At 41.4% G+C, this 22,227-nt stretch overlaps 1 protein-coding gene across 4 annotated transcripts in view; it reads right to left on the bottom strand.

Moving 5' to 3' along the window:
- The window catches only part of RIPK1 (receptor interacting serine/threonine kinase 1), a 66,012-nt gene that overhangs the window by 26,938 nt on the left and 16,847 nt on the right, over positions 1 to 22,227 (bottom strand). Inside the window, exons 1-5 of one of the 4 annotated variants that reach the window (XM_037843694.1) lie at positions 17,236 to 17,258; positions 10,695 to 10,893; positions 9,797 to 9,953; positions 6,489 to 6,626; positions 4,644 to 4,872 (exon numbers count right to left, since the gene is read on the bottom strand). In XM_037843694.1, the coding sequence (XP_037699622.1) occupies positions 4,644 to 4,872; positions 6,489 to 6,626; positions 9,797 to 9,953; positions 10,695 to 10,846 (676 nt within the window). In that variant the 5' untranslated portion in view covers positions 10,847 to 10,893; positions 17,236 to 17,258. Of the gene's footprint in view, positions 1 to 4,643; positions 4,873 to 6,254; positions 6,404 to 6,488; positions 6,627 to 9,796; positions 9,954 to 10,694; positions 10,894 to 11,254; positions 13,494 to 17,235; positions 17,259 to 22,227 lie in introns of those variants that run through there. The other 3 variants (XM_037843693.1, XM_037843692.1, XM_037843695.1) reach the window with 3 other exon arrangements.

The raw sequence follows: 22,227 nt of genomic DNA on the forward strand, positions 1-22,227 counted from the left end.
TTTATGAAGCTAACATCAATCTAATATCAAAACAAGGCAAAGATGCCACAAGAAAGGAAAACTACAGGCCAATCTCTCTAATGAATATAGATGCAAAAATTCTCAACAAAATACTTGCAAATCGAATCCAAAGACACATTAAAAAAATCATACACCATGATCAAGTGGGGTTCATTCCAGGCATGCAAGGATGGTTCAACATAAGAGAATCAATGAATGTATTACAATACATTAACAAATCAAAAGAGAAAAATCAAATGATCATCTCAATAGATGCTGAAAAAGCATTCGGCAAAATCCAACATCCATTTTTGATAAAAACACTTCAAAAGGTAGGAATTGAAGGAAACTTCCTCAATATGATAAAGAGCATATATGAAAAACCCACAGCCAGCACAGTACTCAATGGTGAGAAACTGAAAGCCTTCCCTCTAAGATCAGGAACAAGACAAGGATGCCTGCTGTCACCACTGTTATTCAACATTGTGCTAGAAGTGCTAGCCATGGCAATCTGGCAAGACAAAGAAATAAAAGGCATCCAAATTGGAAAGGAAGAAGTAAAACTGTCATTATTTGCAGATGATATGATCTTATATCTGGAAAACCCTGAGAAATCGACAATACAGCTACTGGAGCTAATAAACAAATTTAGCAAAGTAGCGGGATACAAGATTAATGCACCTAAGTCAGTAATGTTTCTATATGCTAGAAATGAACAAACTGAAGAGACACTCAAGAAAAAGATACCATTTTCAATAACAACTAAAAAAATCCAAGTACCTAGGAATAAACTTAACCAAAGATGTAAAAGACCTATACAAAGAAAACTACATAACTACTGAAAGAAATAGAAAGGGACCTTAAAAGATGGAAAAATATTCCATGTTCATGGATAGGAAGGCTAAATGTCATTAAGATGTCAATTCTACTCAAACTCATCTACAGATTCAATGCAATCCCAATCAAAATTCCAACAACCTACTTTGCAGACATGGAAAAGCTAGTTTTCAAATTTATTTGGAAAGGGAAGATGCCTCAACCTGCTAGAAACTCTCTAAAAAGGAAAAACGAAGTGGGAGGACTTACACTCCCTGACTTTGAAGCTTATTATAAAGCCACAGTAGTCAAAACAGCATGGTACTGGCACAAAGATATATATATTGATCAACAGAATCGAACTGAGAATTCAGGGATAGACCCCCCAGATCTATGGCCAACTGATCATTGATAAGGCCCCCAAAGCCACTGAACTGGGATATAACAGTCTTTTCAACAAATGGGGCTGGGAGAGTTGGATATCCATATCCAAAAGAATGAAAAAGGACCCCTACCTCACACCCTACAAAAAAATTAACTCGAAGTAGGTCAAAGATCTCAATATAAAAGACAGTACCTTAAAACTCCTAGAAAATAATGTAGGGAAACATCTTCAAGACCTTGCATTAGGTGGTCACTTCCTAGACTTTACACCCAAAGCACATGCAATAAAGGAAAAAATAGATAAATGGGAACTCCTCAAGCTTAGAAGTTTCTGTACCTCAAAGGCATTTGTCAAAAATGTGAAGAGGCAGCCAACTCAATGGGAAAAAATTTTGGAAACCATGTATCGAACCAAAGACTGATTATCTTGCATATATATAGAAATCCTACAACTCAATGCCAATAGTACAGACAGTCCAATTATAAAATGGGCGAAAGATATGAAGAGACAGTTCTCTGAAGGGGAAATACAAATGGCCAAGAAACATATGAAAAAATGTTCAGCTTCACTAGCTATTAGAGAGATGCAAATTAAGACCACAACGAGATACCATCTCACACCAATCAGAGTGGCTGCCATTAAACAAACAGGAAACTACAAATACTGGAGAGGATGTGGAGAAATTGGAACTCTTATTCATTGTTGGTGGGACTGTATAATGGTACAGCCACTCTGGAAGATGGTCTGGCAGTTCCTTAGAAAACTAGACACAGAGTTACCTTTCAATCCAGCAATTGCACTTCTTGTTATATACTCAGAAGATCTGAAAGCAGTGACACGAACAGATATCTGCACGCCAATATTCATAGCAGCATTATTCACAATTGCCAAGAGATGGAAACAACCCAAATGTCCTTCAACAGATAAGTGGATAAATAAAATGTGGTATATACACACGATGGAATACTACACTGAGTTAGAAGGAATGATGTCGTGAAACATATGACAACTTGGATGAACCTTGAAGACATAATGCTGACCAAAATAAGCCAGGGACAAAAAGAGAAATATTATATGCTACCACTAATGTGAACATTGCTGGGGGAGAATGCAGGGATGTTGGACTTCCCCACTTTGATAGTTGCTGATTTGCTCACAGACACTGGGGACTGGTGGTTTGATGGGCTGAGCCCTCAATCACGGTACTTGCCCTTGGGAGGACTGTTGATGCAAAGGAGAGGCTAGGCCTGCTTATAGTTGTGCCTAAGTGTTTCCTCTTGAGTGCCTCTTTGTTGCTCAGATGTGGGCCTCTCTCTGTAGCTAAGCCAACTTGGCAGATGAAATCACTGCCCTCCCCTCTACGTGGGATCTGACACCCAGGGGTGCAATTCCCCCTGGCAACGTGGAATATGACTCCCGGGAAGGAATGTGGACCCGGCATCATGGGATGGAGAACATCTTCTTGACCAAAAGGAGGATGTGAAATGAAATGAAATAAGTTTCAGTGGCTAAGAGATTCCAAAAGGAACCAAGAGGTCACTATGGTGGGCACTCTTATGCACAATATAGATAACCCTTTTTAGGTTCTAATGATTTGGAGTACCTAGCAATAAATACCTGAAACTATCAAATTATAACCCAGAACCACTGAATCTTGATGATGTGTAACAATGTAGCTTATGAGGGGTAACAATGTGATTGGGAAAGCCATGTGGCTCACACTCCCCCCCTTAGTCTAGTGTTATGGATGGAAGAGTAGAAAAACGGGGGGGGGGGGAGGCACCCAGTGTTCTTTTTTACTGTAATTGTTCTTTTTCACTTTAATTTTTATTCTCATTACTTTTGTGTGTGTGGTAATGAAAATGTTCAAAAATTAATTTTGGTCATCGACACACAACTATATGATGGTACTGTGAACAATTGTATGCTTTGTATGACTGTGCGGTATGTGAATATATCTCAATAAAATTGAATTATTAAAAAAAAAAAAGACAAATATGGTCCACCCATAGCCATTAAGGAACTTAGTGCAATGAGAGTGATTTGAAACATAAAGGGATAATTGCTATGAAAGTTCAAGAGGTTCTGGTAACACACCAGCTCTGGGAAGTCAAGAGACAATTGTGTTGAGTCCAGAAAAATAAAAAGAAGTTAACCAGGTAAAGAATGGGAAGAAGGACTCTGGAAGGAGCACTCCAGTGGCAAGCAGGATCTGAACAGACTGGAAATTAGAGAAAGCATGATACATCCTAGAAGTTAGGAGTAGTTCAGCACACACTGACAAAGGCAGACTAGTGGTAAGGAGGGATAAAGCCAGACAAAGAAGCCAAGGCCAGATCATAAAGGCCCTTGTAGTCCATCCTGATGCCACGGGGAGTGTCACGGGTACTAAGATGGCCATATTTGCCTTTTAGGACAATCATTTGGCCTGAAGGGTGAGTGATGGGTTGGATGAGGCTAAAAATGAGATAGACAAGGAGCCTGCAAGGTAAATAAGGAGCGGTTGAACTAAATAGAGGCAAGAGTAGGGAGAAGTGGATGGATTCACTTGAAATATAGACATGTCCTGAAGTTATAGCTTCTCATGTCTGACTGGATGCGGGAGATGAAGAGCAAGGTTGAATCTGGGGTGACTCTTGAGGTTTCTGGTTGGGCAACTAGGTAGGTTGACGGCAACATCGTTTTCTGAAACTCAGAAGAGGAGGAAAGCTGGCTGGGATACAGGGAGAGCATTTCAATGATGGGTGTGTCTGGGGGAAAGCTACTTTGGAGGTTCCTCTGGTAAGGGATCGGACTTACAGGCACCTGGATAGCCAGGCCAGGGCTAGAGAGATTTGAGAGGCATCAGCAAAAAGAGGAGCATGGAACCACAGTGGTGGATAAAAATCACCAGAGGATGGATAGGAAAAGGACCTCAGAATGCTCCTTTAAGTATCTCTTCTCCTGCACAAACCATGTCTCACTCATCCTTACATTCCCAATGCCTAAAGTAGACCCTGGAAAAAATAATTATTGAATGAAGGAGTAAGTGAATGAATGAAAGTATGAAGAGAATGCCTTGGAGTAGGACAGGGTGAGTCCTCATAAGCAGAAGCAAGCAAGCCTTCCTGTCCAAGAAGAATCCTGGAATTTTACACCACCTCCCAAACTCAGAGGCACTACCACAGCTCCCCATGATCCCGTGATCCCTGACTCCTTAACTGGAGTCACTCATTCATTCAGCAAGAACCTACTGTGTTCTAGGCATCGTGGGTTAAGGTGTCGGGGAAGGAGCAGTGACTAAATCAGATGTGGCCCCAGCTCTCAGGGAGCGTATCGTCTAGTGGGTGAGACAGACATTAAACAGACAATTATGAATCTTAATCGATTTCACTGAAGGTCATTACTTCAGGTAACAACTTCTGATTAGTACCCAAATCCCACTCCTCTCCAGATGTCTTACTTTCATATGGTTCCTTATTAGCAAAAATTGCCCAGAGTACTATGGCAAAGCTGTATACGTCTGACTTCTCCGTGGGCTTTGCGTTGACATCATTCAGGTGCTCAGGGGCAAGGTAGCAGAGGGTGCCACCGGTTCTCTTAGAGTTTCCAGTCACTTTCCTCTGCTCATTATGTGCCTCTTTAGTCAGTTTACTCCACGTCTTAAAGGAAGCAACGCCAAGATCGGCTATCTGCAAGAGAGATCAAACCACTGGGATTGTTCTGTTGACACGACACAAGGCAAATCGGATTTGGCTTTAAATGCTGGGCTTATCCAATAGATGCGAGGTATCTGGAAAATATGAATTTTCCAGAAATGGTTGCACCAGGTAGGTTTAAAAATAGCTACTTCTGTTTTAAATGAAAGATGACCACCAGTCACAGATGCACAGAAACTTTTTGTTTTCTCAGCCAATCTGGAAAATTCCCCCAATGTCCCGCCCCAAGAAATATCCATGTGAAATTCTGGTATCTGAATTCTTATGCAATAGAGGCAGGGAATTTGCTGGGGTAGGAGAGGGAAAAGCAAAAGGCATTTCTGACATCATCATCCACAACAACAACAACAAAACATGTTTATTCCAATTCTTCATTTACTATGTCTGTCCAACTATTTCTACAGGTAGGGAAAAAAAGGTATTTTCTTTTCAACTGACTCCCTATTTGTGTAGCAGATGGTAACTAAGTAGTCCACCTTCTATTTTTCCAGATGGTGTCCAGAGGCCCATGAAGGTGAGTGTCCAATGATTCCCAAGACACACTGGGGATAACAACTGGGTTGCTGCTTGTTTTGAGTTAACCTTAGTGTGAGCCTAAGAGAAGATAGGATAGGAAGGAGAAGAAAAACAGATTAAGAAAAGCAGAGAGAAACATATCAAGGTCATTCACAAAGCAGAGGTGGTAGGACAAAACAAAAGAACAACAGAGTTAAGAAGAAATCAAACGGGACAGTTCCACTTCTGCTGCTTGGAATCCAAGAAAGCATTTGGGGATGAATTTTGGCATGGGATCATCTTAAAATCCACAGCGGGGCTACCCAATCTTTGTTATGCACAGAATAAAAGGGATTACATTATTAATGCAAAGAAAGATGCAGGAATAAAAGTCTCTCCAAGACTAGAACAAAGTGTTAAGAGCGGAATCTTCTAGTATACTGGGCCACCTGTGTCAGCAGTTCCTGAATCATTCCCATGAAAGGAAGTAAATGACCAAACACTTACTTCCCCTGAGAGTTTTCAAAAGGAAATTGAAACAGAAAGGGAAAATGGAAGTAAATGACCAAATACAAAACATTAACACAGCCACATTTCAAAGCAGAAGCTTTTAATGCCAAAATGGCCAACTCACTGCTGAATGGGCTCTCGGACCATCTTTGGATTCTGAGGATGTTTGTGCATACACCCTCATGCTCCCCTCACTTTCAGAGGAGGGGTTCTCAAAGAGTCACGTGGATTTCCTGGGGAAAATGAAGAGAATGGCCCATTCCGAGGTCAACATGGCAACCCTTGAATGTTTCCATCTCAAAGTCTCTAATGGAAGAGGAATACAAAATCTAGGAAAGAGGTTTTCTTACCCCATTCAATTCCACTTCTCCCAAAAAGATATGAATTATGTCCTTACAGGTATCTCCCAATTCCATAAAGTCTGTTTTCTTTCTTTTCACCTTTGGTAGAGCCTTTCAGCATAACCAGTTATAAGCTGATCCAGGTCTTCCTTTATCATCTACCATTTACAAATATGGATTTACAGTGGAGAATTAAAACGAAAATTACCCCAGCCTTCTAGAAGCTTACAGATTATGGTTTACCTTAATGTGAAAATCATTATCAACGAGGATATTTTCAGGCTTCAGGTCCTTATGGATCACACTTTCTCCATGTAAGTAGAGCATCCCTTCAATGGTCTCCAGAATCATCCTTCCTTTCACAGAAAGTGGGATGCTGATCTAAAAAAAGTGACGTTAACTCGGTGAAATGGAAAAGTCATCAAATAGGCCAAAACATGTTTCATTAAACATGTGGGCTCTGAACCTGAGGTCTATTCATGAGATTTCCTCTGCCACAACACAGCCATTGTGAGACCAGCCCCTTTTCCAAGAATGACTTCATTTTGGAATCTTAAAGGTTATTACAGTGGCATTTTGTCAGTGTAAAAATAAAAATCCCATGCCAAGCTGGTAAGGTAAAAATCCTGTAAAATTATGGTCCTCGAGAACAAATCTATCTATTGTTGTTGTTATTATTATTATTAAGATTATATCCTTAGTTCTTAGAATGGTGCCTGGGACAGGAGATGCTTATTGAATGAACAGATAAATAAATATAAAGACAAACATTCTCTATGGTATATTCCTATGATGTGTTACTAAATTTATATTAAACATGTGAACAATGTCATGGAACTGTGTACATGAAATCATGTTAAGAGAAAAAAGAATGTAAGGGAAATGTGCCCACACTGATCACCAACCATGTAAAATCAATCTATGAGATAATGTGACGTTAATACCATACTGAAGAGTGTGACTGTGAAAACCTTGTGGATCACACTCCCTTTATCCAGTGTATGGATGGATGAGTAGAAAAATGGGGACAAAAACTAAATGAAAAATAGGGTGGGGGGGGGTGATTTGGGTGTTCTTTTTTCACTTTTATTTTTTAGTCACATTTTTACTTTTTCTAGTTATAAGGAAAATGTTCAAAAAATAGATTCTGGTGATGAATGCACAACTGTATGATGGTACTGTGAACAGCTGATTATACACCACGGATGACTGTATGGTATGTGAATATATCTCAATAAAACTGAATTTAAAAAAAAATAGAAATTGAATGGCTCACAGTAACATCGAATAGTTGTGCAACCATCACCATAATTTTAGAACATTTTCATTACTCAAAAAAAAAAAACACCATTCCATAGCCCTTATCCCCTTTATTATTGACCCTTAACACTGGTGTAGTATATTTGTTACTTTTGATGATAGAATATTAAAATATTACTATTAACTATATTTAAAAAAAAGCATACTGAAGAGAATTTAAGATCTATTTGGTGATTTGGTATCACGTTTCAGGTCTTTGCCGTGTCTCAGCCCACCCTTACTTCCCATTGTATTAAGAGACAATTGCAGTTTTTAGTAGAGTGATTAAACATTCTTTTTGCTTAACATTGAAAAGAACAAGCTGTTTCCTAAAAATGTATGTGTATGTTGCTTGTTGGTAAACAGGAAAAAAAAATTTAATGATGGAAGTTAGTTTCCCAAGCCACAATTTAACTCTAAATGTAACTAAATTACAGAATTAACAACCTGGTCATCACTGTCTAAAAAGTAGCAGGAGATATTTTTCCCCTCTTCCTTAGTATATGGTTGGACTTGGGAGAAAATTCTGAGCCAATGAAGCTGATCACCTTCCCACCCTTCTTTTCCTCTTGAGCCCTAACTAGTGCCCCTTTTGTTGCCTGGTCCTGCAGAACGCTTTGTGTCCCCAACAACTCATCCTCCAATCAAAATGCCTTTTTCACGCAGCTGATCTGATCTAGTTCTGGGAAGGCGAGCAATCTGATCAAATTATAACACAGTGTGTATAAGTAATCGTGCTTCTCACAGGTTATTTGTATTTTTTGAGAAATGTCTGTTGACGTAAAAGAACCGACATGGCTTTCGGCAGTTGTGGGGTAAGCGGGTGGGATAAGATGGAAAAGGGGAATTATCTGCCACAAAGGCAGTTGTATCTCGCTGCTCCTTACATGCACTCTATGCTCGGTCATTTTCAGTTCCCCACATTCCCTCCTTTGCCCATGCCTTTCTCTCTGCCTAGAACACTTCTCCCTAATTCTCAGTTTCAGAACTTCTACTTTCCTTCAAAATCCGGCTCAAGCTTCCCCCTCCTGGAAGCCACTCCCTTCTCTGCCAAGCTGGGGTGGGTGCCTCTCCCCTGAGCTCCCCCAGCACCCAATGATACCAGAAGATCATACACCCCACACCCTTCTTTTACCATCTGCCTCCTTGCCTTATCTATGTCATATCTGCTATTGATCCCGGAGCAACCAGCACAACACTTGGCTGTTAGTAGTTGCATAAACTCCAAAAAAAAAAAAAAAAAAGGTTTTAAATTATTGGGTTTTGGTCAACAAATTTTATTTTCCTGTTTTAACTCTTATCCAGTGCTGTTGCATATACTATTCTATATTTAACCTAACACAAACATTTCTTAAATGGTATCTAAGTACAATCATTAATATTCCCTCATCTTACAGTCATTTCGAGCATTCAGGCTTTAATCAATCAATCGCTATTTAATTTTTAGCCATTATGCACATACCCCACATCATACCATGTGCTTCACGAAGACATGACCTGGGGTACATTTAAATTATGTCCTCCAGGAAAAAAAAAAAGAAAACATGTTTTTAATCTTAATCCATTCCTTTGGGTGTGAACCCACCATAAATAGGACCTTTTGAAGATGTTATTTTCAGTTAAGCTATGGCCCAACTGCATGAGATTGGGCCTTCATCCCACTCCTGGAGGCTTTATGAAGAGAAAGCCACATGGAGGGGAAGAAGCAGGAAGCAAAAGAACCCAGAGAAGGAACTGGAAGAGATGACAGTGGCAGAGAAGGGAAAGGGCATTGTCATGTGATGGGAAGGCCAAGGAACCCAGGGATTGTTGGCCAGCCAGAAAGCTACTCACCCTGGGGGGAAGCAAGCCTTGCAGCCTCTGACACCATGAACCAACAAATTCCTGTTGTGAAGCCACCCAAGATGTGGTCTTTGTCATAGCAGCCAGGAAACTAAGACATGGCCTACCTCTGAACTGTGGAGCTGAGAGAGGCTGATGGGTATTATCAAAAGCCAACTACGATATGGAGACAAAGAGGTGACTTTCCAAGTGAGTGATACAGAGAACCATCTGCAGGAATCGAGTGGCTGGAGGAACCCTGTACAGGACAGGGAAAGTCAAGGAAGACTGACCAAGAGACTGACTTCCAGAAAATGCCAAATACCTAGCACTCTCAAAGGGAGGATCTTATGCCAGAAAGCTACAAGAGAACCTCACAGTAATGACCATGACGGACACACAACACCTGGTCTCCAGGAAGGGGAGCCTACCTCGGCCTTCAGCACCTGCATCAGGTTGCCCTTCTCCATGTACTCCATCACTAGAGAGTAGATCCCGTCCTCCATGACGAAGCCCAGGAGCTTCACCACCCGTTTGTGTTTCAGTCTGTGCATCATCTTCCCCTCCTCGAGCAGGGACTCGTTGTACCTGGGGAAGGAGAGGGGCTAGTTAGGGTGGGTTATGAGCATGCCACTTCTCCCACGCTTGTAGAATCACTTGTGTATGTATTGATCTCTTCCAGGGACAGGCTACCAGCTGTAGGAGGCAGAGCAGTCTTCTTGTTCATCGTTGTGATCCTGCTTCCCAATGACTGTCCATGGGTGTTCAATAAATGTTAATTCAATAAAGAAATGAATGAAAAATTCACGGATAGCAGCAATATAGCCTGGGAAAAGGCTGTATTGGACAGTATAATAAAAACAAAACATAGCCACTCTCATAACCAGGAAGGAAACGTAAAACTACTCCCCCAGTTGCTTTAAAGGAGGGGGTTCTTTGAACCTCTAATGAATGAGCTATCTTTATTTTCATACTTGCTGGCCAAAAATGTGAAGCAAGAAAATCTGCCCAATTTCATGGATCCCTGCCCACCCGTTTTCTTTGCACTGCCTCCCTCATCACCATCTTACCTCTATTCCCTTCCCTTCATTCCTCTTTCATTGTTTACTAGCTGTGAACTTTTCACTAGTTCCCAGCTTCACACTCCTCAACTGAGCTCTAGAGACAAGAATCATAACCACGTAGCGGGGTGGTCAGTATGCCTGGGGGAAAGGCCGCATCCTGGAATTTAAACCACATCCGCCTCGTTTGAAAGCCCTCGTAAGACACGAACATTTCAAAGCTGCCCTCGGCCTGTGCCTCCACGGCCCCCACTCTGCTCCCACTCACTCGATGCGCTTGGGTCCCGTGTACACGTTCTTCAGGACCACGAGGCCATGGTTTCGGTGCAAACACAAAGACACCTTTCCGAAGCCCCCGCTGTCAATGTGCTGCTTCTCCAGGAAGTCAGCAGATCTCATCTTGATGTCATCCAGGGACATGTCTGCGTGCCTTCCGGAAGCTCTCTGGCTCCCCTCAGAGCCGGGCCCTGTCAGGAAAATGGAGAGGACTTCGCAGTCAGTGTTATCATCATTCACAGAATTTACGGTGAAGTTCCACCAGGTTGCTTTCTGACATTAGATGAATAATTTCTAAGATGAGCTGTTTTTCATAGTTCTAAGACATCACGGAAGACCATAACTTTGATCTTCTTAAAAGGAAGAGCACTTCTAAAAACAGCCTCCTGCCTACAAAACACCTATGTATGTTGGATACAATATTACAAACAATCTTTCAAATGCAGAGCTGGGCTCACTGGAAAGCAAAAGAAATCCAGGGATGGGAAACAGAGCACTGGGTGCGGGCAGTCAACCCAAAGGGTGGCCCTGTGGGGGCACTGCCAAACTCACCGTCCAAAGGCCGACAGCAGCTGAGGTTGGAAGGTTGCAAGAAAAAAGCTTGGAACTAAGACGCTCTCCACCCTTTAATGCAACACTCTTCAATGTGCTACCCCCTCAATGAAAGGATGGACTAGAAAAAAGCAGCCCACTAGCAAAAGAATTTGTTTTTCCTGGACTGGGCATGGAATATAAAATAGTCTCTGTGAGAATCTGTAACTATGGGGCTGTCTACAAACAGGTTTGGACTTTGAATACACACTCCTCTGATGACCTAAACCCCCAAACTAAGAAATTTTATGTAGAAAGTGATCACAGGCTGGGGACATCTCCAGGTTGTAAGGCTAGAGCCAAAACAAAACACCTTCAAACAAGGCCAGTCAGATTCCCACCCACAAAGCCTGACTGAACATGAGCTCCTTTTCCAAAATTAACAAAACACAAATAAGAAAATTCACTCCTGATCCAGACCCAGCAGACACAACAAACAGCAGAAACTTAAAACTACTGAACAGCCTTAGAAAACAAAAGAAATTTGAAAAATATAAAAAGAAGAATACAATATTTTAAAAGAGTAAGGTGTGAAGAAGGAAGAGGATTTGGAGAATATATCCATCAGGGCTGTGAAGTATGTGACATCAAATCTCTTTATCTTGTTCCCTTCTAACGGACCATCTTCCCCGGAACACAGCATTGCAAATAGGAGGAAGTGCTTCAGGAGAAAGGCAATCTGGGGGCAGGTGTTGGGTGGGGGAGGCTGCTCAGATAAAGGCCAGGAAGACAGAAGGGGTGTGAAGCTGCACCGCAGGGGGATAACAGAGTTGAGAGGAGGGTGGAAAGAGCTCGGGCTTTTCTCGAGAGTCTGAACTCGACTTCTGTAATTTCTTAGCCCTGTGCCCTTGGGAAACTTACTTGGCCTCAATTTCCTCATCTGCAGAAGGAAATACTAGCGCTTGCCTCACAGCCTCGTGGCAAGGATTATATACTTGCCGGCTTGACGGTTCTGCGTGTTGCCGACCCAGCACCAGCACTTACCCAGGTCCTGGTTCCTGTTCCACAGGGTTCTGAGAAAGCCAGCATTCAGCTGTGATTGCTCGACTCACAGCAACCCAGCAACCATTCTTGTGAGAAGGACATCCAGAAAGCAAGATGACACAAAAGAGAACACTTGCTTTCGGCGTCCTTTTTCCTTGACTGGAGCCTGCAGTCTCCCCATCTTGTAAGAGGAACCCCCTGTCCCCAGCCCTTTAGGGGACATTTTCTGCCCAACCTCTTGCCTGGCTAGCTACTGCTGACCCAACAGGTCTCGGCGCACTGTCATTTCCACGGGAGCCATCCCCGAGCCCATGTCAGACATTTTCATGGTGCCAGGTCCTCCCCTGACACAGCTGGGACAGTTGGGATTGGCTATTTATTCCTAATAAGCTCCCAGAAGGCAGGAAGCTGTGTGTCTTTAGCAGAAGACCTGACACATGGTGGGTGATCATTAAATAGATCAAGTTTTCTAAAAAGGAAACATCTATCCAAAAATAAAGGCTATAGCAATGACACCAAGATGAAGAAGTGAGATGCTCCAGGGTTCCATTCCCCTGATGAAACTTTTGAACAACAAGCAAAACCAGGTAGAACCGTGTTTTGCAGAGTACTGGAAAACACTTAAAGGGTAGCAGTAACTGGGTGAGCACTGAAAAAGGCAACTTAAAAATGATAGGAAGCCCGATCAGGATGGCTGAGTGAAATGCTTCAGGGTTCCATCCGCCCCTGCAGCCCTATGCCCGAAGCTTTGAACAACCAGCAAAAACTGGCAGAAACATCTTTCCTTCTAGCTATTCTATATTCTAACTGCCCAGAGAACAGTTAAAGGACTGTAGTATCAGGGCAAGCACCGAATAAAGAAAAAGCATACTTAAAAAGCAGCAGGCTCACCTGGCGCCCTGACTGGCCCCTCACCTGCCCCTCACTGGCGCAGTGGGAGAGAAGTCAAGTGGCTCCCTTTGGCGAGGGATTGCTGGCTGTAGGACAAACAGTGCAGTGCATGAGACTGTGAGGAAACTATTTCTGGACAAGAGGGGGCATGCTCCACATAAACAGGGGAATTCCCAGGGCCACACTTGCAGGCCCAAGATAAGAAACATGCACAAAAAGGATCAGTGTGGCTCCTAGGCATTGGCCTTGAGCTAGTCTCTCTTTTTTTAATGCAATTTTATTGAGATATTCACATACCAGTGTACAATCAATGGTTCTTGGTATCATTGTATAGTTGTGCATTCATCGCCACAATCAACACTTGAACATTTTCATTACTCCAAAAAAAAAATAAAAACAAAAATAAAAAAGGAAACCCAAAACATTCCATACCCCTTATCCCTATTATTTATGCATTTTTTTGTATTTATTTTCTTATTCATCTGTCCATTCACTGGATAAAGGGAGTGTCAGTCACAAGGTTTTCACAATTACACAGTCACACCATAAAAGCTATATAGTTATAAAATCACCTTCAAGAATCAAGGCTACTGGATTATAGTTCAACGGTTTCAGGTATTTCCTTCTAGCTATTCTAATAGACTAAAAACTAAAAAGGGATATCTATATACTGCATAAGAATAACCTCCAGAATTACCTCACAGCTCCATTTGAAATCTCTCAGCCACTAAAACTTTATTTTGTTTCATTTCTCTTACCCCTTTTGGTCAAGAAAGCCTTCTCAATCCTATGATGCTGGGTCCAGGCTCATTGCCAGGAGTCATGTCCTATGTTGGCAGGGAGATTTACACCCCTGGGAGTCATATCCCACGTAGCGGGGAGGGCAGTGAGTTTACACACAGAGTTGGCTTAGAAAGAGGCCACATCTGAGCAACAAAAGAGGTTCTCTGGAGGTGACTCTTAGGCATAATTATAAATAGGCTTAGCTTCTCCTTTGCAGAATAAGTTTCAAAATGGCACGCCCCAAGATCAAGGGCTCAGCCTACTAAACTGGTAGTCCCCAATACTTGTGAGAATATCAGGACTTCCCTAGGTGGGGAAGTTTAATATTTCCACATTTTCCCTAGTCCCTCAAGGCAGCTTTGCAAATACTTTTTTATCCTCTGCCCAAATTACTCTGAGATGTTTCAGGGCTTCATGCTAACCTGTACAAACCAACCCAGATCTCACTCCCTATTCAAGGTTCCATGTAATTATGGTGTTCAAATAAACTGACCATACAAGTTAAATTAGATAGTGTGCTACAGAAAATATAAATTTGCACTAAATAAACATCTCTTCCTTTGGTATCACACAGAAGTTGAAGTTTTAAAATACAGCCAATATCATCCTTTATCCATTAGTCTGATTTACCTTAGTCCTAACCAGATCTGCTTCATTCATATCTCTAATTGAAGTCTGACCTCTTTTTCAGCTTTTTTTAACAGTTGCTGTATGGGGTAATGCTGACTTTCATCAAGCTATTCTCTTAACTCATTAGCCTGGCTCTCTCTCTTCCTCCCTCCCTCCCTCTCTCTCTCTCTCTCTCTCTCTCTCTCTCATTGGCACCTGGCATTCAAGGAAAGCTTCGTCAAAACACTAGCTGGACATGGGATCAGACACCCAGGGGAGTGAATCTCCCTGGCAACGTGGAATATGACTCCCGGGGAGGAATGTAGACCTGGCATCGTGGGACGGAGAACATCTTCTTGACCAAAAGGGGGATGTGAAAGGAAATGAAATAAGCTTCAGTGGCAGAGAGATTCCAGAAGGAGCCGAGAGGTCACTCTGGTGGGCACTCTTGTGCACAATTTAGACAACCCTTTTTAGGTTCTAAAGAATTGGGGTAGCTGGTGGGCTGGTGGTGGATACCTGAAACTATCAAACTACAACCCAGAACCCATGAATCTCGAAGACAATTGTATAATAATGTAGCTTATGAGGGGTGACAATGGGATTGGGAAAGCCATAAGGACCACACTCCACTTTGTCTAGTTTATGGATGGATGAGCAGAAAAATAGGGGAAGGAAACAAACAAACAGACAAAGGTACCCAGTGTTCTTTTTTACTTCAATGGCTCTTTTTCACTTTAATTATTATTATTGTTATTTTTGTGTGTGTGCTAATGAAGGTGTCAGGGATTGATTTAGGTGATGAATGTACAACTATATAATGGTACTGTGAACAATCGAATGTACGATTTGTTTTGTATGACTGCGTGGTATGTGAATATATCTCAATAAAATGAAGATTAAAAAAAAAAAAAACACTAGCTGGATACAAGCTAAAGCAACAGACACCTCAGAGTCTAAATTCCAGTGACAACATGTTAAAATATTAAAATGTCCAGGTTTCAAAAAAGATTACAAAAAACACACAAGGAAACAGGAAGTGACAGCCCAGGCAGAGGAGAATATTGAAGCCTTAGAAACCATCAATGAGGATGACTAGACCTGGAATATAACAGACAAAGACTTTTTAAAAATGGTCCTTATGATGGTTAGGTTTATGTGTCAACTTGGCTGGGTGATGGTATCCAGATGTCTGGTCAAGCAAGCACTGGCCTAACCCTTACTGCAAAGTCATTTGTGGCTAGTTAATAAACCAGAAGGCTGGTTTACTAAATCATCAGTCAATTGACTGCACCTGTGACTGATTACATCAATGAAGGACATATCTTCCACAATGAGAGAATTCAACCAGCTGGATTTAACCCAATCAGTTGAAGACTTTTAAGGGAGAAAGACAGAGGACCTTTACTTCTTCTTCAGCTAGCCAGCGTCTCCTGAAGAGTTCACTGAACAGCTTCATTGGAGTTGCCAGTTTGCTGCCTGCCCTACGGAATTTGGACTCGTGCATCCCCACAGCTGCATGACACACTTTTTATAAAATCTTATATTTACAGATACCTCTTATTGGTTCTGTTTTCCTAGAGAACCCTAGCTAATACAGCTTGGCACTGGGAGTGGTTCCTGAGAAACAGAATCTTAAAATGGGCTTTTACTATCAGTTTTCTACTCTGATTAAATTCAAAGGCACTGATGACTCTATTTCCAGTAATCAAGATTGCACATGGTGTGAGTTGGCAATGGAGATATGCAAAATATCACCATTTGATTTGCCTAATCATACTCTTGTAAGAAGCAGGGCTCAGGGTGACAGTGTTTTTGACACCTTAACAGAGTTCTGTGGAGTTAAGAGGTATAATGATGTTGGCTGGTTGCTCTTAGATACACTGGATAAAGTTTTAAGAGAAAGGGACGAGCTAAAGGCTTCAAATTTGAAACTGATGTGCCGTATGACAGATGTAAAGGTTTCTATGGGTGCCCTGAAAGAAAATCTTATTTCTTGTGGCCGCAGACCACAAAAACCAGACCCAGAATCTCACTGTGTGAGTAGCGGATTTATAACATAAACCAAAATCTCAACTTCATAGGGTTTCTGATGTTAAAGTAAAGGCATTGATTGGAAAAGAATGGGATCCTGAAACTTGGGATGGGGACACATGGATTGATAATAACGGCAATGAGGACACTGAAACCCTGGATTCTGCTGAGTCTTTGCTAGATATACCTGTAATGGTCTGTCCTGAGGAAACAGCCACCCCCCCACCTCCAGTTTGCCCTGAGGAGCCTGCCATCCAACCTCCATCTAAAGAGATTAACCCTTCAGTGCCTGTTAAACCTATAATCACCTCCCCTGAGGAAGCAGCCCTCACTCCTCTGCCTGGAGAGATTAATCCTGTTTCATGAGATGAAACTGCAGTGGAATGTCCTGAGGTAAATGGCTTGAGGGATATTTCTAATTCTTTTCATGACCCACCCTGTTTCCCTAGAGAACCCTAACTAATACAGTCCTAAACATGCTCAAAGAGCTAAAGGAAAACAAGGACAAAAAACTAAAAAAAAAAAAAAAAAAAAAATCAAGAAAATGATAAGAGGAACATAAAGAGAATTGACAGAGAAAAGGAACTGTGAAAAAGAACCAAACAGAGCTGAAGCCCACAATAACAGAAATTTAAAATTACCTGGAGAAGTTCAGCAGCAGATTGGAGCTGGCAGAAGAAAAAAATCAGTGAACTTGAAGATAAGACAATGAGGTCAGTCTGAGGAGCAGAAGGAAGAAAGAATAAAAAAAACTAACTCATAACATTTTTGGAAATTTCCTATATAACTACATGTTAAATCATATTTTGAAAGATAGTACCATTCTGCATATATATTTCACAATAAGGAAATGACTGAAACTGTGGAACTGTAACCCGTAACATTCTTTGAAATTTGCTCTCAAACTACTTGTTAAATTGCGCTTGGAAAGTCATGACTTCTATGTATATATGTTATATTCTAGGATAAAAAAAATTAAAAAGTGAACAAAGCCTGAGAGACCTGTGGGACATGATCAAGCATAATGACTTATGCATGTGGGAGTCCCAGAAGAAAAAAGAAGAGAGAAAGGGGCAAAGGGAATTTTCAAAGAAATAATGGGTGACATTTTCCCAAGTTTAAAAAAGATATGAATATATACATCCAAGAAGCTCAATAAACAACAAAGAAATCCATGCTGAGTCACATTATAATCAAACTGTTAATGCCAAAGACAAACAAAGAATCCTGAAAGCTGCAAGAGTGAGGCAATGCATCATATAAAAGGGATACTCAAGATTTCTCATCCGAAACCTTGGAGGCCAGAAAGCAGTGGGATGATGAATGCTAATGAAGTTAAATTGGTATCAAATTAAGTGAGAGTGTAATAGATTTAGGATGTTAAATTTACACCCTGGGAAACCACAAAGAGAATGTCAGAAAAATATACACAGAAGGAAATGGGAAGGGATTTTAAAGGGTTCATTACAAAAGATCAGCTAAATACAAAAGAAGGCAGTGATGGAAGAATAGAGGGAAAAATACCAAATGACAAAATGGCAGAAACAAGTCCTGAGTTATCAGTAGTTACTTTAAATGTAAATGGATTAAATTCTCCAAATGGCAGAGATTGGCAAAATGGATTTAAAAAAAAAAAAAAACATGACCCAACTATATGCTGTTTACAAGAGACACACCTTAAATTCAAAGACACAAGTAGATTGACAGTGAAAGGATAGAAAAATATTTTATGCAAACAGTAATCAAAATAGAGTGTGGACAAAACAGACTTTAAGTAAAAACTGTTAAAAAGGACAATGAATGACACTGTATATAGATAAAAGGGACAATTAATTAAGAAGATATAGCACTCAAAAACATATGCAATGACATCATGGTGACATAAGGTACCTACTGGAAAACTCTCCCCAGACAGTCAGCAAAAAAAAAAAAAAAAAGGAAAAAAAAAAAAAAGTGAGAAAAAGAAAGAAAGAAAAAAAATAACAAAACTAACTTGGTCAGAATTCTGGAGGAAGGTAAAGACTGAAGAAGGGTCCCAAAAATGCTGAATCAGACAAAGAGAAAAATATCAGGTAGGAAACTTCCATCCTGGATTGGCCAGAACTCTCCCCTCCCCCTCACTCGGTCCTTCACAGCTTGAGAAGTGCCCAGAGGCGGTGGCCAGGATCCCTCCCACCTCCCACCTCCTACTCCGGGGCACAGAGTATAAAATCTCACAGGAAATCACAAGGCATTCTAAAATACTGGAAGAAATGGCCCAGTCAAATATGACCCAGTTAAAGGGACAAATCAGTAACTCAGAGGAGACACTGAATCTGGAAGAACTAATCAAAGATTTTCAAACAAATCTTCTGAATCAATTCAAAGACATGAAGGAAAATGTTTATAAAGAGATAAAGGATATTAAGAAGACACTAGAAGAGCATAAAGAATAATTGGAAATAATACATAGAAAAATAACAGACATATGGAAATGAAAGACACTGAGATGAAATTTAAAACATACTAGAGATACACAAGAGCAAATTTGAAGAGGCAGAAGAGAGGATCAATGACCAGAAGACAGAGCAACCAAATTCAAAGAGACAAAAGAACAAATAGAGAAAAAAAATTGAACATTTTGAGCAGGGTCTCAGGGAAATGGTTGATAATATAAAGCACACAAATATGTGCATCATGGGTGTCCCAGAAAGAGAAGACAAGGGAAAAGGGCCAGGAAGAACATTCGAAGAAACAATGGCTGAAAATTGCTCAAACCTTATAAGATATATAAATATGCAAATCCAAGAAGCTCAATGTACTCCAAACAGAATAAATCTGAACAGACCCATTCTAAGATACACACTAATCAGACTGTCAAACACCAAAGAGGAGAAAGTTCTGAAGGTAGCAAGAGAAAAGCGATTCAACACACACAAGGAAAGCCAAATAAGAGTAAGTGCTGATTTCCCATCTGAAACCATGGAGGTGAGGTGGTAGTGGTATGATATATTTAAAATACTGAAAGATAAAAACTGCCAGCCAAGGGTTCTCTATGCAGAAAAGCTATCCTTCAAAAATGAGGGAGACTTTAAAATATTCAGTCAAACAGAAATTTAGAGAGTTCATTAACAAGAGACCAGCCCCACAAGAACTATTAAAGGGAGATCTGCTGGTTGAAAAGAAAAGACAGGAGGAGGCAGGGCAAGATGGCGGACTGGTGAGCTGTATGTTTTAGTTACTCCTCCAGGAAAGTAGGTAGAAAGCCAGGAACTGCGTGGACTGGACAACACAGAGCAATCTGACTTTGGGCATACTTCATACAACACTCATGAAAATGTGGAACTGCTGAGATCAGCGAAATCTGTAAGTTTTTGTGGCCAGGGGACCTGCACCCCTCCCTGCCGGGCTCAGTCCTGTGGGAGGAGGGGCTGTCAGCTCTGGGAAGGAGAAGGGAGAACTGCAGTGGCAGCCCTTATCGGAAACTCATTCTACTGATCCAAACTCCAACCACAGATAGACTGAGACCAGACACCAGTGAATCTGAGAGCAGCCAGCCCAGCAGAGAGGAGACAGACATGGAAAAAAACAGCACAAAAAACTCCAAAATAAAAGCGGAGGATTTTGGGAGTTCTGGGAAACATAGAAAGGGGAAGGGCAGAGCTCAGGCCCTGAGGCTCATATGCAAATCCTGAAGAAAAGCTGATCTCTCTGCCCTGTGGACCTTTCCTTAATGGCCCTAATTGCTTTGTCTCTTAGCATTTCAATAACCCATTAGATCTCTGAGGAGGGCCCTTTTTTTTTTTTTTTTAATCCTTTTTTCTTTTTGTAAAACAATTACTCTAAGAAGCCCAATACAGAAAGCTTCAAAGACTTGCAATTTGGGCAGGTCAAGACAAGAGCAGAACTAACAGAGCTCTGAGACAAAAGGCAATAATCCAGTGGCTGAGAAATTTCACTAAACACCACAACTTCCCAAGAAAAGGGGGGTGTCCGCTAACAGCGATCATCCTGGTGGACAGGAAACACTCCTGCCCATCGCCAGCCCCATAGCCCAGAGCTGCCCCAGACAACCCAGTGTGATGGAAGTGCTTCAAATAACAGGCACACTCCACAAAACTGGGCGTGGACATTAGCCTTCCCTGCAACCTCAGCTGATTATCCCAGAATTGGGAAGGTGGAGCAGTGTGAATTAACAAAGCCCCATTCAGCCATCATTTCAGCAGACTGGGAGCCTCCCTACACAGCCCAGCAGCCCAGAACCGCCCTGGGGAGACAGTACTCACCTGTGACATAGCACAGTCATCCCTCAACAGAGGAACAGGGGGTGCACGGCCTGGAAGAGGGACCCACTCACAAGTCTCAGGAGCCATACACCAATACCAAGGACTTGTGGGTCAGTGGCAGAGACAAACTGTGGCAGGACTGAACTGAAGGATTAGACTATTGCAGCACCTTTAAAACTCCAGGATCACCAGGGATATTTGATTGTTAGAGCCACCCCCCCTCCCTGACTGCCCAGAAACATGCCCCATATACAGGGAGGGCAACACCAACTACACATGCAAGCTTGGTACACCAATTGGACCCCACAAGACTCAGTCCCCCATTCAACACAAAGGCAAACCAGGGGAGAACTGGCTTGTGGAGAACAGGTGGCTCGTGGACGACACCTGCTGGTTAGTTAGAGAAAGTGTACTCCACGAAGCTGTGGATCTGATAAATTAGAGATAAGGACTTCAATTGGTCTACAAATCCTAAAAGAAACCTATCAAGTTAAGCAAATGCCAAGAGGCCAAAAACAACAGAAAATTATAAAGCATATGAAAAAACCAGACGATATGGATAACCCAAGCCCAAGCACCCAAATCAAAAGATCAGAAGAGACACAGCACCTAGAGCAGCTACTCAAAGAACTAAAGATGAACAATGAGACCATAGTACAGGATACAAAGGATACCAAGAAGACCCTAGAAGAGCATAAAGAAGACATTGCAAGACTAAATAAAAAAATAGATGATCTTATGGAAATCAAAGAAACTGTTGACCAAATTAAAAAGATTCTGGACACTCATAGTACAAGACTAGAGGAAGTTGAACAACGAATCAGTGACCTGGAAGATGACAGAATGGAAAATGAAAGCATAAAAGAAAGAATGGGGAAAAAAATTGAAAAAATCGAAACGGACCTCAGGGATATGATAGATAATATGAAATGTCCGAATATAAGACTCATTGGTGTTCCAGAAGGGGAAGAAAAGAGTAAAGGTCTAGGAAAAGTATTCAAAGAAATAGTTGGGGAAAACTTCCCAAATCTTCTAAACAACATAAATACACAAATCATAAATGCTCAGTGAACTCCAGATAGAATAAATCCAAATAAACCCACTCCGAGACATATTCTGATCACACTGTCAAACACGGAAGAGAAGGAGCAAGTTCTGAAAGCAGCAAGAGAAAAGCAATTCACCATATACAAAGTAAACAGCATAAGACTAAGTAGTAACTACTCAGCAGCCACCATGGAGGCGAGAAGGCAGTGGCACGATATATTTAAAATTCTGAGTGAGAAAAATTTCCAACCAAGAATACTTTATCCAGCAAAGCTCTCCTTCAAATTTGAGGGAGAGCTTAAATTTTTCACAGACAAACAA

The sequence above is a fragment of the Choloepus didactylus genome, chromosome 7, assembly GCF_015220235.1.
Source record: "Choloepus didactylus isolate mChoDid1 chromosome 7, mChoDid1.pri, whole genome shotgun sequence".
NCBI lineage: Eukaryota > Metazoa > Chordata > Mammalia > Pilosa > Megalonychidae > Choloepus > Choloepus didactylus.